Source organism: Pteronotus mesoamericanus, unplaced genomic scaffold (assembly GCF_021234165.1).
Source record: "Pteronotus mesoamericanus isolate MK-2021 breed Mesoamerican mustached bat unplaced genomic scaffold, CSHL_Meso_final contig_173, whole genome shotgun sequence".
Taxonomy (NCBI): Eukaryota; Metazoa; Chordata; class Mammalia; order Chiroptera; family Mormoopidae; genus Pteronotus; species Pteronotus mesoamericanus.
The window spans coordinates 4,867,501-4,886,392 of NW_026555072.1; the positions used below are offsets into that span (position 1 = coordinate 4,867,501).

Here is an 18,892-nt window from a genome sequence, read left to right on the forward strand (position 1 = left end):
CCTCAGAATTATACGCATTCTAAAATCTCACATTATTCGTTTAACTACGTTTAATGTTTAAAGACACTGAACTCCCAAAATGCCATCCTCTCACCTATTCTAACAATTCTCTCCTCTTCCTCCTGTATTAATTTCTCTATTGAATTGTTCTCACTAGCTTTCATCCATTTTAACCTTCTTTATTTTTATTTCTCCCATATTTTTAAAAACAAAACAAATAACTTTTTGCTTTAAAACAAAAAAATAATAATAATTCTTAATCCCCCTTTCCCTTTAGCTATCTGTTTCTCTGCTACCATTTTATGTCATCGCGTATGGGAACGGCACCCGCACTATGCAGTGTGAAGCCCACATGACTATATGTATGTGTATTGGAATTGTCTATACTTGTTGCTTCTAATTCTTTTCCTCCCATTTTATGTTGAATCCAACTACAATTAGGCTTTTGCCCCACACTAATCCACTAAAACTGCTCTTACCCAAACATCAGCAAATCTTTTATATAAAGGGTCAGATAGTAAATATTTTAGGCTTTGTGGGCCACATAGCCTGTCACACATACTCCTTTCTTTACAACATCTTAAAAATGCAAAAACCGGAGCTCCGGCCAAGACGGAGGCATAGGTAGATATGCTTCACTTCCTCGCACAACCAATTAAAAAACAAGAAACAACAAGAACTGCCAGAAAACTGAACTGTATGGAAATCCAACAACCAAGGAACTAAAGAGATTCATCCAGACTGGTAGAAGGGGTGGAGAAAGGGAGCAAAGATGGAGATGGGAAGCCAGGGTACAGAGGACTAGTGGCAAGGCAGCAGCTGGTAGCAAGGAGGCAGCAGGCAGACCAGGCAGTCCCACATCTGTGTAAACCGGGAGGAACAATTGGGAAGTGAGACAAACCATGCAACCCAGGGTTCAAGCACGGGAAACTAAAGCCTCAAAACTTCTGGTTGTAAAAACCTGTGGGAGTACGGCAGTGGGAGAAACTCTTAGGGTCAATAAGAGTCCGCAAGAGGGGCCCAGAGGATCCTAGAACATACAGAAGCCCACCCACCTGGGAATCAGCACCTAAAAGGGCACACTCCACTTGTGGGAAGCGAGAAAAGTGATGGAAAGTGGGACAAGAGGTGATCAAGATAGCAAGCAACATTGTTCCCTCTCTGACCCCTCCCTCACACAGAGGGCAACAACCAGCAAGGTGGGTTGCCCCGCCCTGGTGAACACCTAAGGTTCCGCCCCTCAAAACATAGCAGGTGCACCAAAGAAGACAAAGAAATATGGCCCAAATGAAAGAACAGATCAAAATGCCACAAAAAGAACTAAGTGACAAGGAGATTACCAACCTATCAGATGCAGAGTTCAAAACACTAGTAATTGGGATGCTCACAGAAATAACTGAGTATGGTTGCAAAATAAAGGAAGAAATGAAGGCTATACAAAGTGAAATAAATGAAAATATACAGAGAACCATCAGTGAAGGGAAGGAAACCTGTATTCAAATCTATCTGGTGCAGAAGGAAGAAATAAACATCCAACCAGAACAGAATGAAGAAACAAGAATTCAGAAAAAATGAGGAGAGACTTAGGAACCTCTGAGACAACTTTAAACATTCCAGCATCCAAATCATAGGGGTGTCAGAAGGAAAAGAACAAGAAATTGAAAACTTATTTGAACAGATAATGAAGGAAAACTTCCCCAATCCTGCAAAGGAACTAGACATGCAAGTCCAGGAAACTCAGAGAGTTCTAAATAAGTTGGACCCAAGGAAGCACACACCAAAGCATATCATAATTACATTCCCCAATACTAAAGATAAGGAAAGAATCTTAAAAGCAGCAAGAGAAAAGGAGAAAGTTACCTACCAAGGAGTTCCCATCAGACTACCAGCTGATTTCTCAGCAGACAACTTACAGGGAAGAAGGGGCTGGCAAGAAGTAATCAAAGCCATGAAAGGCAAGGACCTACATCGAAGATGACTCTATCCAGCAAAGCTATCATTTAGAATGGAAGGGCAGATAAAGTGCTTCCCAGACAAGGTCAAGTTAAAGGAATTCATAATCACCAAACCCTTATTATATGAAATGTTAAAGGGACTTATCTAAGAAAAAAGAATATCAAACACTATGAACAGTAAAATGACACAAACTCACAACTATCAACAACTGAACCTAAAAAACAAAAACTAGACAAACAACTAGAACAGGAACAGAATCACAGAAATGGAGATCACATGGAGGGTTATCAGTGGGGAGGGGCAAGAGGAGAATTGGGGGGAAAAAGGTACAGGGAATAAGAAGCATAATTGGTAGGTGCAAAATAGACAGGGGGAGGTTAAGAATAGTATAGGAAATGGAGAAGCCAAAGAACTTGTACATACAACCCATGGACATGAACTAAGGGGCGAGGTGGGGGGATCCTGGAGGGAGGGAGGTGCAGGGCGGACAGGGATAGAGGGGAGAAAAAATTATGCTATTATGCAATATCATAATCAATAAAATTTACTTAAAAAATAAAAATAAATATATAAATAAAAACTTTAAAATTTTTTTTAAAAATGCAGAAACTGTTCTTAGTTTGTAGGCTGTAAGAAACAAAAACAGAAAACAGGTCATGGTCGTGAGGGAATTTGACCTGTAGCCTGTAGCTTCCTGACCCTAGCAATGTCATCAAAGAGCTCAAGTGGTCAATCTATAGTCCTCACCTTACTTGACCTCTATGCATTCTGTTATTTACACATTGATCACACTCTTCTCCTTCAAAGACTTTACTTCCCTTCTAGGGCATTACTCACATTCTCCTGAATCTCTTACTCTATTCTTCTTTGCTAGTTCTTCAATTTCCTGACCTATTACACTAGAACGCCCCTAAGCTTAGTCTTGAGTTTTCTTCTCTGAATCCACTCTTACCCATCCTTCTAGTTGGTTAGGCTAGCTTAGACTCCTCTTTCTCACATACCACTCTATCAGCTAATCCTGTTGGTTATGTCTTCCAAATACAGCTGACTCTTGAACAACATGGGTTTCAACTGCATGGGTCCACTTTTACGTGGACTTTTTTCCCCAATAAATACTGTAAATGTATTTATCTCCCTTATGATATTCTTTTTTTTTTTTAGATTTATTTATTTTTAGAGAGAGGGGAAGGGAGGGAGAAAGAGAGAGAGAAAAACATCAATGTGTAGTTGCCTCTCACATGCTCCCTACTGGGGACCTGGCTCTCAATCCAGGCACGTGCCCTGACCGGGAATCGAACCTGTGACCCTTTGGTTCGCACGCCAGCACTCAATCCACTGAGCCACACCAGCCAGGGCTCTTCCTTGTGGTATTCTTAACTAACATTTTCTTTCTCTAGCTTACTCTATTCTAAGAATATTGTGTGTGTGTGTGTGTGTGTGTGTGTATGTATGTATATGTATGTATATACATACACACACACACACACATAACATACAAAATGTGTTAATTGACAGATTATGTTTTCAGTAAAGCTTCTGGTCAGGAGTAGGCTATTAGCACTTAAATTTATGGAGAGTCAAAAGTTATATGCCAATTTTCAACTGCTTGATGGTTAGCACCCGCTAACTTCCATGTTGTTCAAAGGTGAACTGTATACCCCCAAACTGACCACTTCTACTGCTGTCAATCTGGGTTGAGCCACCAGCATCTCTTAATAATAGCTGTAATTTCCAAACTGGCCACATCATTTCTACTTTTGCCTCCTTTAGTCTGTCCAGAGTACCAAGGAGGATCTAGATTAAAAATACTACCACTACCACCAGCACCACAAAAACCCTAACTAAGTCAGACCGTATCACTCATCCATTTAAAATTTCCCTATAGTTTCTCATTTAACTCAAAATCCAATATCCTTACAATGGCCTACAAGGCTGAACATAATTTAGCCAGCACGTTTACAGCTGGATCACACCTACTTCTCATAACACCTTTTGCTAGCCTGCTCAGTCATGCTCCAATGCTTGCCATTTTGATTTTCCTCAAATATACAACATACTTCTGGCCTTAGGGCCTACTGTTCCTTGCTGATTCCTAGACCTGGAATGCTCTTACGATAAGTATCTTCAAGGCTCACTTCTCTCTTTCAGGTCTTTATTTAAATGTTTCCTTCCAGAGAAGCCTTCCCTGACCATCCTGCTACCACTGCAAATCCTCTACCACCAATCTCCAGCTCCCTTTTCTAATATATTTTTCCACAGAACTAATCATATAATTACATAATATTCTACATGTAATGCTTCTTTATTGTCTTTATTTAGCTATACAGATTAAGACTTTTTTAAAAAGATTTTATTTATTTTTAGAGAGATGGGAAGGGAGGAAGACACACAGGGAGAGGAAACATCAATGTGTGGTTGCCTCTCGAGCACCCCCTAATGGGGACTTGGCCCGCAACCCAGGCATGTGCCCTGACTGGGAATTGAACCGGCGACCCTTTCTTCGCAGGCCAGCACTCAGTCCACACCAGCCACAGCAGCCAGGGACAAATTAAGACATTTTTGCGTGTTTTCTTTGATTTATCCTCAGAATCTTGAACAGGACATGTACATAACAGGTGTTAAACATTAATACTGAATAAAACTACTAATCATTCTAGCAGAGATGGTTGCATCAAAAGACACTTCAAGAATAAACTTATAAGTCTTAGAAAAGGAACTTATCTCAGTTTTAGCAACAATATAAGGCTAACCAGCAATAAGTCAAATATTTTTTATAGTGGAGTAGTAAAAGTACAAGTAGTTTGGCAATACATAATGGCAACATTTTTTAACTTGCTTACTCTTTGACCCATTTTGAAGCACCTGTTCCAAGGAAACAATCCAAAATATAGGAAAAACCATGTGTATAAATAATCAGAATTAAAATAACAGAAATTAAACGTCTAACAGTGAACTACTGAGTAAAATATAGTACCTATCTGATAAAAATAATGCTCATGAAATCTACGACTCTGTTTTAAAGACTTTACTGGCTCCATTTTGCCTCCTAGACAAATTAGGCAATTTTCTCTACCTCCTTCAGCCTCATATTTCATCCTCCTTTCTTAATCTATAATAATCTACCCTTATATTCTACACACTAGGCACATATTACCAGCTCTCTCCCTTCCCAAATTCCCTAATTTCTGAAGACTCTAAAATCTTGGTTGTCTGTCCTCCTACGTACTCTGATTGCACTTTTCCATCTAAGTCACAATTCACAGTAATTTCTAGTAACTGCTTCATTAATGGTCTTTTTCTCCTATCAGAATGAATACCTAACACCTAGCATAGCACCTAATCATAAATAGACAAATACATACAGAAATGAACTAAGTAACATTACATAAATGCTTATAATGCCACTAAAAATTAACAGTGGGTTTTGGGGAACAGTATGATTTTTTTTCCTTTCAAACTTTCCAATATTATCTGTGTGTGTGTGTGTGTGTGTGTGTGTAAATTTTAAAATGAAAAATATACTCATGTACATATATATTGAGTCAATGTAGTAACAGCATTATAGTACTAAAAAATACTTATAAAACCAATTCTTCAAACTTTTATTGCTTCATTCAAAAGGCCTAAAACCAAATAAAGACAAATATTATGTGAGAAGCCAATAAGGCAGCTAGTCCTATTACCTGAGTGGAGTTAGACAGTTGGTTTTTCCACGGCTCCTCTGCGCTGCTGGTCAGGTTTGTGCGGTTATGAGGTAGAGTGAGTGCGTTTCGCTGTGGGTAAGGCACGTTTCCATTACTTCCACTTCCTGTTATGTGATTATTGCCTATCAAAATAGTGTCTGTACTTCCCAGCGTTCTTGATGTGCTACAGGGAACATGGCCTGCAGAAAAGGGTCCATTGGCCAAAGGCTGCCCAGGGCAGGCAGGGCGGACTCCAGGCTGAGAGACGCTAGGCACTCTGGTCAGAGCAAGCTGTGGCTGCTGGCCAGAGACTGAATTTGTAGGCAGTGATGAGTCAGCTGTTGGCCCATTAGGAATTCCAGTCGACCGTACCTGTGTAACTCCTGTCTGTCTCATCTGCTGAAAAACAAATAAAAAAATAAATGCTGCTTGTGTGGCCCACAGGGGAATCAAAATATGAAGGTATATGTATAACCAGGTGATCTCTGATTTTACCCTAACATTTAATTTTCCTAGGTGGAAATACACGCACCTTAAAAACAAGAAATTGTTCATATTTAGATTAGCTTCCTCAGAAAAGCAGAAATTGGTTTTATTTTTAATAAACATCCCTTTAGTAATGACAAAAGAAAGCAGCCGAATATTATGGAAAACAACTCTGGAATTTATGTCTTTTCCCCAATCACAAAATAGGGTATCTCAAAATCTCATTCTATTAGATTTATACACCAGATCTTTCAAATTAAACAAACACTAAAAAAAAAAAAAACCCAAAACAAAACAAAACAAAACAAAAAAAAAACCCATCCAGTTTAGGATAGATTGCCTGTTAAGTATTAATATAAAAAACCCACAGAATACATACAAAATAGCATGTAAATAAATAATAAAATATGAAGTCTTATGTTCAAAATTAAATATATAGCTGTTTTTTCCTAAAAATCTGCCTACTGTTAATATTACAAGAAGCAGAGACTACTTAATCCCACAAATACTGGGAGAAAGTAGAAGTGGGCATGAACATACTCTAAAATGATGTTCCAGTCAGTAAAAACACTCAAAATGCTACCAAATTTTAGGGGGGGAAATGCTATACACACTTGGTGTTGCTGCATTAAGACAAACTGACTTTCCAGCTGTTCCAGCATCAGTTTCTGTGCTGGATTTAAATTATTTCTATTTGCACGGAGCTGTTCCAAGTGCTAGAAGAAGAAAAGAAGAAAAAAAGAATACAGTCAAAGACACATCTAAGAAACAAGCTCAAATTCATTATTCTAAGTAACCTTTCCCTGAAATGACTGGATAGAACCGTTTTCTAGTCAAAGACACTAATTTCTGACCAACAGCAATCAACCCCAAGATGAAGTCTTAAGAAGTTTGAGAAAATTAAGAAAGAAGCGTTCAAACGAGAATCTCAAAGACACAAAGAATAGATTGGTGGTTATGAGAGAGGAAGGGGATTGGGGGTCAAAATGAATAAAGAGGGTCAATGGTGAAAGATGATAACTAGACTTTTGGTAGTGATCACTTTGTACTGCATACATATATCGAATTACATGGTTATACACTTGAGACATATACTGTCTATATGCCAATTTTATCTCAATTTTTAAAAAATGATAAACAATAAACCTTCATCTGAAGGTTTTCTGCAATGTGATTTTTGAGATAAATGGCCACAAACTTTTACTCTTTAACACAGTATTTTTCAGTATTCACACAGGAAGCTCTTTAAGCTTAAAAATACATTATGACAACTACACTCAAAGCAGCACTGTTTGGAATAGGAAAAGTTTGAAGACAACCTGACTGTGATCTATTAAATCAAGGTATAACATCTGCATAAGGAAATATGCTGTTCCATAACAGAACGAGGAATCCCTTTCTATATTGACATGGAAAGGTCTAAAAAAGAGATTATTAACAGTATATATAGCATTCTACCATTTGTGCAAAGAAGAAGAAAAATAATATATGCAAGAAGGGGGATGAATATTTTCTTGTACATGCGCAACACATCTCTGGAAAGGTAAACTATGAACATTGTGGCTGTCTGTTAGGAGGGTAACTGAATGATTAGGGTCAGGAGTTGTAAAGAGAATTTACTTTGTAAACTGTATATTCATACTGATGCAGTCTGAAACATCTGAATATATTACCCATTTAAAAATAAATGAAAACAAGAATGAATTATCTCTATTAATTTGGTAAATGTGGGCTCATTTTACTTTTGTGCATATTAATTGAGTTTACTACTAGTCAATTTTAAGAATACTTTAAAAACTTTAAACTTACTACCTCTACTCTTTTTTAATAGAAAAAACAACCTGTCAAAAATATATCTTACATACCTGTAATTTCTGTGGTGTCAAACACCATGAATGAGTTTGTTGCTGTACTGGAGGATGTGACACTGCATGGCCACTACTCCAATTATCAGAAGTATTCTGAGGAAAATTAATAAAAAAATTTTTTTTAAATATTTGGTGAAGTCAATAGAGATAACAATAATGACTAATGGAGGCCAAATGACTATGACTGGAATATTTACATATAAAAGATGTTATGACATTAACTTCTTTTTTAAAATAACTTTACATGCATAATAAATTTGGAAAAAAATCACAAATCTTAAAAATACTGAATCTTTAATAAGCCACCCAAAAAAGGCCCACCCCTAAACTACGGCCCAAATGGCTAACCCTAAATATCACACTGTCTACTAGATCCAACATGAAATTTATTTCAATGTCAGTAGAAAGTGATAATGAAAAGTGTGTTGCAATTTTAACGGCAGGGAGATGAATAAAATGATTTTATGAATGCAAATTTATCCCTACTTTCTATATTTAATATGATAGTAAGAATTTGGAATGGAAAAACTCAAACCTTTCACTCTTTGATGTCCACAGATTTAAAACAAAGTACAGGAGATGTTCAAACTGCACAAGTTCAGGGCAGTTGGGAGTTTCTTTTTTGACAGGATTTTCTATTTCTCTAAAATATATACCTTTGTTGGGCTAGATGTTCTTTTCCTCTTGGCAGGACTGGACAGGTCATCTACTTGGCTAGAAGGAATCATGTGTAGTGGCAAGGATTGCTGTGAAATTGGTGTTTGACTGAGGCCTAATACAGGTTCAGTATTTGGATGATGAGGTTTACATGCCTAAGAATCACAGAAGGAAGACAAAAATAGGGTTCTACATATTCTTAATTCATTCCTTCAAATTATAAAACTTTACAAGCTGCATACTTTACAAAGTTATGTGGACATCGCTGATTGCAATTATTGAAAATCAAAATCAAATGAATCATCAATGGAGGAATGTGTACCTTCCTTTGAAAAACTTGCATTAAAAATTAAACAAATCACTGCAGCATTATTTTAAGAAATCTCCTTCAAAATCATGAAAATGCACAAAGGTTCTAAACTGGCACCCCAAAATTTCTTCCCATATTAGAGGGAATTTTACTTTGATCTAGATTCCCTTCACAATTAAATTAAAAGGCTTTTCATTAATAAAAGCCTCCTGTGCTTAGTAAAATATGCTTGACCACTACAGATTGAAAAGAACCCTTAAAGCTGGGCACCTGCAGAACATAACCCAACTTCTCACCTGCTGTGCTGTGTTCATGGCACCCTGCCTGGAGGTAAGCTCTGCGGGGATTGGTAGGCTCCACGCCTCCTCAATACTAGGAAGTAATTTAGTTTTATTCTGTAGACTACCTTGTGGAAGGTTACACAACTGAGCCTAGGAAAAATTATGTAAAAAGCAAATTTAACACAAGCCTACTTGAGTAAGAGCAAGTCCACTAAATCTTCCTAAAAGCTACAACTAATTGTTTTTTTAAAAGAAAATAGATTCTTAATTTGGGGTTTCAGAAAGATACTAAGCATAAAGAGGGTAACCGAAATATAAACCTTTGTGAAAATTAAAACAAAGCTGAGCTCTGTTTTCAGAGTTCTCATAGCTGTCTTCTCATGAAACTCCAAGCAAGAGTGAAAGACAGTGTTCGAGTTCTTTTCTCTAAAATGCTATGACAACTTAAAAATGTAGACAGTACATAGAAAAAAATTATGTAAATTAATGTGCATCAACAAAGTAAATGTACAAAAGAGCATCTTTTAAAATACTGCATATCTTACTTAAAATGAAAAGTAAAATAATATTACAAGCTATGGTATGTTTACAAAATATGGAAACAAATTATAGACATCAACACAACTAGACAAACTTTCCAACCACCCTCCTCCTGCCTGAGTGTCATAGGGAAACATGCCTTTAAAAAAACTGCTATTTAAAAATTTTACCTGTAAATACTTAATTCGTGCTGCAAGTGCAGAGGTATTACTACAACTTTTGCTTCTGGTTGCATTTAAGTAGCATTTAATGGCATCCTGAGGCTGGTTGCAGGATTCATAGAGTGTGCCTAGGTCCATCCAGGCTGCAGCATGGCCATGGTCCAATTGCACAGCACAAATATAGGCCTGTAAAGCATCCATAGGCTGATTTTGCTGCTGATATAGCACACTGGAAAAAGAAATTACAAAAAAAAGTCAACAAAGAAGAACTGCTTAGCTTCATAACATGATATAACCTATAATGTACATTATATGTGATGTGACTGTCTTTGTGTCTCAATTACAATAGTTATTATAACACAAAGTCTTACCCTATTGAACACCATGTATCTGCACTTGCTTCTGATTTATCAATAGACTGCCTGTAAGATATAAAGGCATCCTGAACTTTCCCAATACTTGAATAGCACCTAAGAGGAAATGGGGAAAAAAAAAAATCATGCAATTTCCATTAATACAGATTAATTAATTTGCTAAAAGAATGGACTAATATGTCAATGCAAATGAAAAAACCTAATAAGATACAATAATTGTCACTGTGTATATAATTATAATGTACACTATAATTAACCCTTCAGTAAACTGTATTATAGTCTATCCTATAGGTGCTAAAGCATTTTAATTGAATCAGATTTCAATTCTCCTTTCCTAAATAATAACAATGAGGGCAATAATTCTTTAATCTGTAAAAAATAGAAATATAAGAGACAGTTACTATCAAGCTAACTATTACAAATATTAAGAGTAGCAAGGTACAGTTAAAGTTTCAAGGACCTGTCATTTTTTTTAATGCAGCAGATGTACCTGATGGATATACAGAGTAGCAGCTGAAATTATAAATACAGAAATTAAGTTCTTATTGCTTGGCACTAAGGAAAAAAACAAAAACAAAAAACCCAGTCCCTGTCTTCACGAAGTTTACAATTTAGTTGAAAAATAAAGACACATTATAAATTTCAAGATGCCATATTAAAGGGCACAGATAATAACCAGTACGAGAAATTTAGGGTAAAAGGTACCACAATACACAGTACAGGATTTAGGAAAGGCAAGAAAGGGAAGGGCAAGGATCTGAATATGTGTACATGCATATTGTTTAGATCAGTGATTTCCAATTACTAGGCAGTATATGGCAATTTGGCCAAGCAAAACAAAATGGAAAAACAATACATACATATATACATATATATATGTTTTTGATTAAGCGAATACTTGTAACTAAAATTGACTTATTTTGAAGTATTATTGGCTGAATATACAGGAAAAAATTTTTTAATGTTTTTACTTGCGCAAATACCATGTTTTATTTTGTTTTTTAATTGAATTTACTGGGATAACACTGGTTAATAAAATTATATTGGTTTCAGGTATACAATTCTGTAATACATCATCTGTACAGTGTATTGTGTATTCACCATCCCAAATTCAGTCTCCTTCCATCACATGTTAATCCTCATAATTATTCTTTGGAATGTTACTGATTAATGTAATCCAAAAGTCTAAGAACCACTGACTCAGGCAGAGAAGACTAGAGGAGGCATTTCAAAAGTCTGTCTGAACAGTATGCACAAAACCTAATGCATATAACACAGATACTAAGAGTAGGGAGTTTTAAACCCAGCCCAAGAATACCCTGACATTTGTTCTACTAAGGGGAACATCAAGATGAAAAGAACTTTACAGAAATATTAATCTGCTAACAATAACCTAAAGGAAAATAAATTATGGACAGTAAAAACCGTGACTATACTCACTGGTTTGGAATGGGCCAAAATTGGGGTGAAAGTGGTGAAAGTGGCACAAAAGAAAAAGATGGGAGAAACAATAAACCAACGATGGATTGATTAGATATTCATAGGGTGAGAGTAGGGTTATAACTATGTCTTATGCTTGTATTTTTTACAAATTAAAGAATTATTGCCCTCACTGTTATTACTTGGGAAAGGAGAATTGAAATCTGATTCAGCAAGTCTTACCAACATAGAAGGTTTTTCTTGGTTTTTAACTCTATAAAATTAAAGCTTCTTACTGTATAGAAAACCAGAGATCAAGGTATATGAGTGGTGTATGTATGTTTCCAACTCTGTATTACAAGTGTTGAAATGATATGACCTTTAATTATTTTAATAGTGTTCATTAAGGCAACATGCTTTAGCACCTGTAGGAAAGACTATAATATAGTTTTTAATCCTGATTAAATCGGGGGCGGGGGAAGTGAATATCATTGGGAAAAATAAAAGGAGAAGAAGGAGCTGGTTTGTGGAAGAATATAATGAATCAGGTTTGAAATACGCTGATTTTGACATAAGGTGAGGACATTATAATGAGTAAAGAATAGGAGATGTGGTTCTGGAGTTTGATACCTTGGAGTACAGAAATCTAGATTTTGAATTTAACCATGTGAAAGAGGGGGTATAAGAACATAGGATACCTATTAAGGGAGAGGTGAAAATAAGCCTAAGGAATCACTAATCTTATAGAGTGGACAATACAAGAAATGTCAGTGATTGAGACAAAGAAGTGTCAGAATGTGTCTGCAAACTGTTTTATAAGAGGAGAATACAGGAAAAAAGGACATTAACAATGTCAAACAGCGACAGACACCACAAAGAAAGGGAATGCTTAACAGACAGTAGGAAACATTCTCTGTTTGTTGCTGTTGTTAAATCAAAGACAAATCCCAGACTTATAGACAAATCTGTCTAACCACTGGGAGGCATAAGCAGTAATTTCCCAAACCAATGTTTTCACATTCCATTCCTACAAAGTGAAAGTAGAAAACCAATGAGCTCAAACACAGATGCTTCAGTCCAACTGCTAAGAAGTTTTATTAGTTTTCTCCAATGAAACTTAACTAGGTTCCCCTGAGACAGCTCAGACAGCTCTGTATAATTAAAACAGCACTTGGTGAACCTAGGATCTAGTCCCTACTGTAGAGGGCTGTCCCAACTAGATGCCAGTAGCATTCCCCATAGTTGTGATGACCAAAATGTCTCCAGGCATAATGAAATGTCTCCTATGGGGCAAAACAGCCCCTACACTAAGAATCAGTGAGCTAATGCAATCCTCTGCTATAATAGGTTAAAGAAAATTAAAGCCTCAAGGAGGTTAATTGTACCATTCATGATTCCACAAATAGTAGCTGATCCAAGGCTAGAATCCATGTTCCTCAGCTCCTAAGTGTACTGATCTTTCCACTATTCCATAAAAGCTAAAACCAGTTAGAACCAAGTACAATATGATGATGGTCTAAAATATAATTTATCACATACACATACATAAGGTATATTTTGGAGAATCACTAAGTACAATTCAGACATTCAAAGTACAGAGAACTTTACAAACTTTCAGAAAACTCTTCATTACGTGACACTGTTCCTTTCCAACAAATCCAACAATGTATCCAATAATGCACCTACTTTCTCACTGCAAGATTTCAAGGAGAACTGTGATTAGATCTATTAATCAAATATGCCCATTCTAAAGAATAGATCATTAATCAAAATTATAAATAGGAAGGTTCCATTGGCTACTGGTAGTCACAGGCAGAATGAGAAGTTCTCTGTTCTGTTAAATTGCCATATAAAGAAAATAGTAAAAATCATAAAGACATTTAAGTACTTGAATAAAAAATTGCAATGGATAATGCTTTTAAAAAATCAGCAATAATTCAAGTCAAATGAAAATCCAATAAGCAAAGTAAGAAATGTCCTGGTAGACTAGATTATGCTGTGAGAAAACTGCCTCATTCAGAAGCTTTCTTTTATTTTTTAACTTTCAGAAATCTTTGTTATATTTAAAAGGGAAAATACAATAATCAGATTAAAAATATAAACCAACATTTTAGATCGTAATTCAAATCTCTTAGCTGAAATAAAAGCAAAACTGAAGTGTCTGATAAGTCTCACCTTCCGAGGAAATACCAGGACTGGCCAGAATTAGGATCTGCTTCCAAGGACTTTTGGAGATACTGAATAGCATAGTTTTCCTTGGTGGCTTTATCTCCCAGGAGATCTATAGTGTGATGCATCCAACCTATAGTAAATGATTTAAAATATTTACCTAAATGATTTAACTGTTCTATTGTTAAGAATACCAAAGAGAAAATAAAAATACTCTTTTCAGTTAATTAATTCATTTAGCTTGGTGTACACACTCTCAAAATTTTGAACTACCAATTCTGGCCATATGAAAGCCTATTTCTCACAGGAAGATACAGTCAAAGCTATGAAGAACTTTTACTCGAGAGAAATTAAAATAGTTTTAAGCATTTACTTAACACTTATGAACTATAGCTCCTAATTTTGGTATCTGAAAAAAATTCCAAGTTATGAAACAAAAAACATAAAGATGTTAAATTTAATTCACTGTTGCACATAAAAATTTATATTCATTTTAAGAATCTCCAAAACAGTATATTAACCCAATATTTACTTCCAAGAAATGAATATAAGGCTATACAATCAATGACAGACCAGAGTAAAACACACACATACCCTACATTACTGGTGTAGACACATATATTCACAACTTACAGAACGTACAAAATGTAAAATATTTGACAATTTAAAAAATACACAAGGCTATAAGTACATTGAAGTGGTACAAATAAGAGTGAAACAAAATGAGTACCACATTTAATAAATTTAGATAGTGCATAGTCTCACTTATATGTGGACTCTTATAAAGTTGAACACACCGAAGCAGAGAATAGAATGGTGATTATCAGTAAGAGGGAGGTGGGGAAATGGGGAGATGTTGGTGAAAGATTAGAGTTGTAGTTATTTAGGATGAGTAAGCCTAGAGAAGCTACTGTACAGCAGAATGACATAGTTAATAATACTATAATATATACTGAAAATTTGTTAAGAGTAGATTTCAGGTGCTCTCACCAAACACAAAAACAAATGGTAACTATGTGAGGAGAGGATATGTTGATTAACTTGACTGCAGTAATCATTTCATTATGTATAGGCATATAAAAACATCTTGTTTTACACTTTAAAAACAATTATTATTATTTATTAAATAAATAAATCGCTACGTAAGCAATCGCAAGGTTGAATTATGAAATACTACATTCTAAACTTTCAAGACACACAAAAACAATTTGGTTTAATTTGCTGGGGAATCCTGCTTCAATTGTAGATCAATGCAAGTACATAATATCAACTCTGTTTCTTTGTGTGTAGACTATAGTATACATAACAAATAAGGACGTTTATTTCCTGACATTTATTATAGTTGCTATGCTGCAAAAGATATTTTAAGGGGAATGAGTTACTGTGTTTTATGCAAATATAAGTCAATCACATGAGTATTCACTTGTTCCTCCCGTATCTCTCCTGCAACTATTAAGAACAGGACCCATGGTAACAGGCTCTAAAGGAGCTGCTTAAGCAGCAGGGATAAGCAACTAGAAAAGACTGATGTTCAGGCATAAATTAGACTCAATTAGGGGAAGTATTTTTTTCCCTTTTAAAACCATGGAAAGTTTACTTATGCACTCTAAAATATGGTAAGCCAATGCCAAAGAGGACAGGTGATTAGGACATAACTAAACAAAACTATTTCAATCCCTTTCTTAAATTTAAAAGGTGTATGCATTTTTGGTATTGATGCCTTGTTCACAGCAGCTAAAATGCATAAAAAGTTATGAACAATGTGGATAACAAAACAATTTGTATTCAAATATTTAATATGAGCTGAATGAGTAAGTATTGATTCTAAAGGCATCACTTTGTACTTAACATAAAAACTTTTATTGTACCAATAAATTTGTTTATATTTAAAGATACAAATTCACATTACTCAAATATTGTATATAAATCATTAAAAACAAATACTTAAACACTTCTACAACTTTCAAAAGTATGGATAACTCAAGTAAAATTCTAACCAGAGATTAAATTAAAAACAAAACTTTATAAAGACAACATGTTTACTTTGTATAATCATACCATATGTACTAATATCATGAAGATAATGATAAAATATAAGCTTAAATGATTTTAAAATTACATAAAAAATAGTCACATTATGAAAACATTCATATTTCTATGTTGGATATAAATTAGGAATAAATTATTCGCACGGACCAAAAACAAGGAAACAAAAGTTTAAAAAAAGAAAATACAGACAAGAAACATGGCTGAATGTTAGAGAACTCTATTACATCTCTTTGGTAAATAGTGATATATTACATCCAAATGGCTACATTCCTTCATTTTCAATATTAGAATAGAATTGCATGTGTACAGAAACTATAGAGTTGGATATTCTACAATTTTTAGATAAAAAGTTTTAGATAGTATTACCAATAGATCTACAAAAGCAAACTCACCAACCACTAAGTGACTTTAAGCAAATCACTGAATTTCACTGAGTACTAAGCATATCTGGAATAAAGAAAGTATTCAATCCCCCTCACCCATGGGTAAAGTATCGGAGAATAAGTTTGAAAATTTAAAAGAAATAATTGCATTAATGAATTGTAGTGAGATGGACTGTGAAATACACAATGCTTGGCAAAGGGTGAAAATATGTTGGGTTCAAGTTAATTCTATCAACTCTGAGAAAAGGATGGAAAAGGAACAGAATACATGAGCCACATATTTACCATCCCTGACATATAAGAAACATAAAGAAAAGTACTTTTATTACACTAAATGTATACTAATACATACCTAACTGTTGCAAGACAGTTGCTTTTACTTGTGCAGACAGGTTTTCTGTCTGCAAAAGTTGTTCATAAGCTTCCTTTGCAGAATGATACTTCCTCTAAAGAATAGAAAAAGATTTAAAGAAAAATAAAATTAATATCTTTAAAGAACCAGCTCACATATTAAGATTTACACAATACTGATACTTTAAGCATAATTTTTAAAACTGAAAGAAAAAGCACTAATTCCATTACTGAATGTTCCTTCAACACTAGACAGTTGCGGTTAATAGGTCAGCTTCACATTACCCAGTAGCAGTAAAACATTCAATATGAAGTAGCACTAAAATATGACCTATTAAGAATTTCCCAAATCTCAACAGTTAAAAAGAAAATCATCCCTGGCTGGTGTGGCTCAGCAGATTGAGCACCAGCTGCGAACCAAAGGGTCCCTGGTTCAATTCCCAATCAGGGCACATGGCTGGGTTGCAGGCCAGGCTCCCATTAAGGGGAACTTGAGAGGCAACCACACATTGATGTTTCTCTTCCTCCCTTATCCTTTCTAAAAATAAATAAATAAAATCTTTTTTAAAAAAAGAGAAAATCATCTAAAAAATCATCTCAACCTATTTAATAACAGAAACTATTTTAACTTCATTTAGTAACATTAAGAAAGCTAGGGAAGTATTCTACCTACAAGTGCATAATCTGCCTGCCTAGAAATACCAAGTTCCCAAGCAACTTGATATGAACAATAGAGTACATGCCAAAGTGCTTTACACATTCTAAGTGCAAAAGCAGTTAAAATCTAAGTTTAAAAGACACAGTATGGGCATATTAAAAAAATCCTATGAAAAAATTTATGAAACATATGATTTTAAAAACACTAAATTTTCCATAGTTATAGTTTGTAATGTATTAGAATGTTTGAATATTTAAGGTTCCATAGGCAAATCTCTAAATGAAACCATTTACCCACAGCTCTCTCCCCAAAGTACTGATGACTGAAAACCATTACTGCTAGTTGTAAAGCTTAATTATAAAAGAAAAAAACGGGGGGCGGGGGGGGAAGCCAATGAAGAAAACCACATAAATATTACCTTTAAAACATACCCAGAAAACAATGGATTGAAGTGGCTTTCTTCATAGCACTAATAGTACACAGCTGCCTAAGCACACAGATCTTTCTCCAAAAAATGTATGTTCAAATACAAAACTAGCTGTGTGAGCCTTAGGTAAATCACTAAACTATAATTCAACATCCCTACAACAGAGGTAATAATGTCAGATCTTTCTATCTAAAATTGTTCTAAAAATCAAATGAAATAAGTAAAAAGCTACAAAACAAGTAAGGAGCTACATAAATACATTATGTCAACATGAGGAAGATTTGAAGAAATGTCTATTGAGATTAACAGTAGTTACTAAATAAACTTTTATTCATCAGCTAAATTAGTTTGCCCTAAACATTAATCAGATCTGAAAGAGTCAATTAGTTAATGAAGGATAAGGACCAAGTTATTCAACTAAATTCCTTCAAATGATAAATATTTACTAAACACCTAGTACACAGGAGGAATTGCTGGGACCACAGTGAAGAATACAAAGAGGAAAGCAAGTAAAACATATTGTACATACTGTATTATGTACAATAACAGTATGGTTATTTCCTAGAGGAAGAAAGAACATGTATTTGTTAAGTTTAGAGAACTAGGAGGTTGGGCAGCAAATGCAAAGTCAAGCAGAGACAACTTCACAGAGACCTTCCTAGACGATATTAAAGACAAGAGACTGTTACCCTCACTGGTGTAGCTCACAGTTAGCTCGTTGGGTGTCATCCTGCAAACCAAAAGGTCTCGGGTTCAGTTCCCAGTCAGGGCACATGCCTGGGTCCTGGGCCAGGTCCCCAACTAGGGGCGTGTGAGAGGCACTCAATCAATGTTTGTTTCTCTCTCTCCCCTTCCCCCCCTCCCTCTCTAAATTAATAAATAAAATCTTAAAATTAAAAAAAAGACTATGGACTGTATCTCAAGACCATGGAATACCACTGAAATGAATTTAAGCAACACGATCAGATTTATATTTTGGAAGACTACTGTGTGGAATTACCTCAAAAAATACTACAACAGACTTCTAAAAATTAGTAAGAAAAAAGAATACTTGAAAAACTGGTTAAATATTGGGAAACATGAACCTGGATTTCTACCTTATACCAGACACAAATAGCTA

At 35.0% G+C, this 18,892-nt stretch overlaps 1 protein-coding gene across 7 annotated transcripts in view; it reads right to left on the minus strand.

Moving 5' to 3' along the window:
• The window catches only part of KDM6A (lysine demethylase 6A), a 180,072-nt gene that overhangs the window by 43,862 nt on the left and 117,318 nt on the right, over positions 1 to 18,892 (minus strand). The window contains exons 9-17 of one of the 7 annotated variants that reach the window (XM_054566521.1): positions 16,689 to 16,782; positions 13,911 to 14,037; positions 10,314 to 10,412; positions 9,952 to 10,171; positions 9,257 to 9,391; positions 8,650 to 8,805; positions 7,991 to 8,086; positions 6,740 to 6,841; positions 5,640 to 6,035 (exon numbers count right to left, since the gene is read on the minus strand). In XM_054566521.1, coding sequence (XP_054422496.1) covers positions 5,640 to 6,035; positions 6,740 to 6,841; positions 7,991 to 8,086; positions 8,650 to 8,805; positions 9,257 to 9,391; positions 9,952 to 10,171; positions 10,314 to 10,412; positions 13,911 to 14,037; positions 16,689 to 16,782 — 1,425 coding nt within the window. Of the gene's footprint in view, positions 1 to 5,639; positions 6,039 to 6,739; positions 6,842 to 7,990; positions 8,087 to 8,649; positions 8,806 to 9,256; positions 9,392 to 9,951; positions 10,172 to 10,313; positions 10,413 to 13,910; positions 14,038 to 16,688; positions 16,783 to 18,892 lie in introns of all 7 variants that reach the window. The other 6 variants (XM_054566520.1, XM_054566524.1, XM_054566523.1 and 3 more) reach the window with 6 other exon arrangements.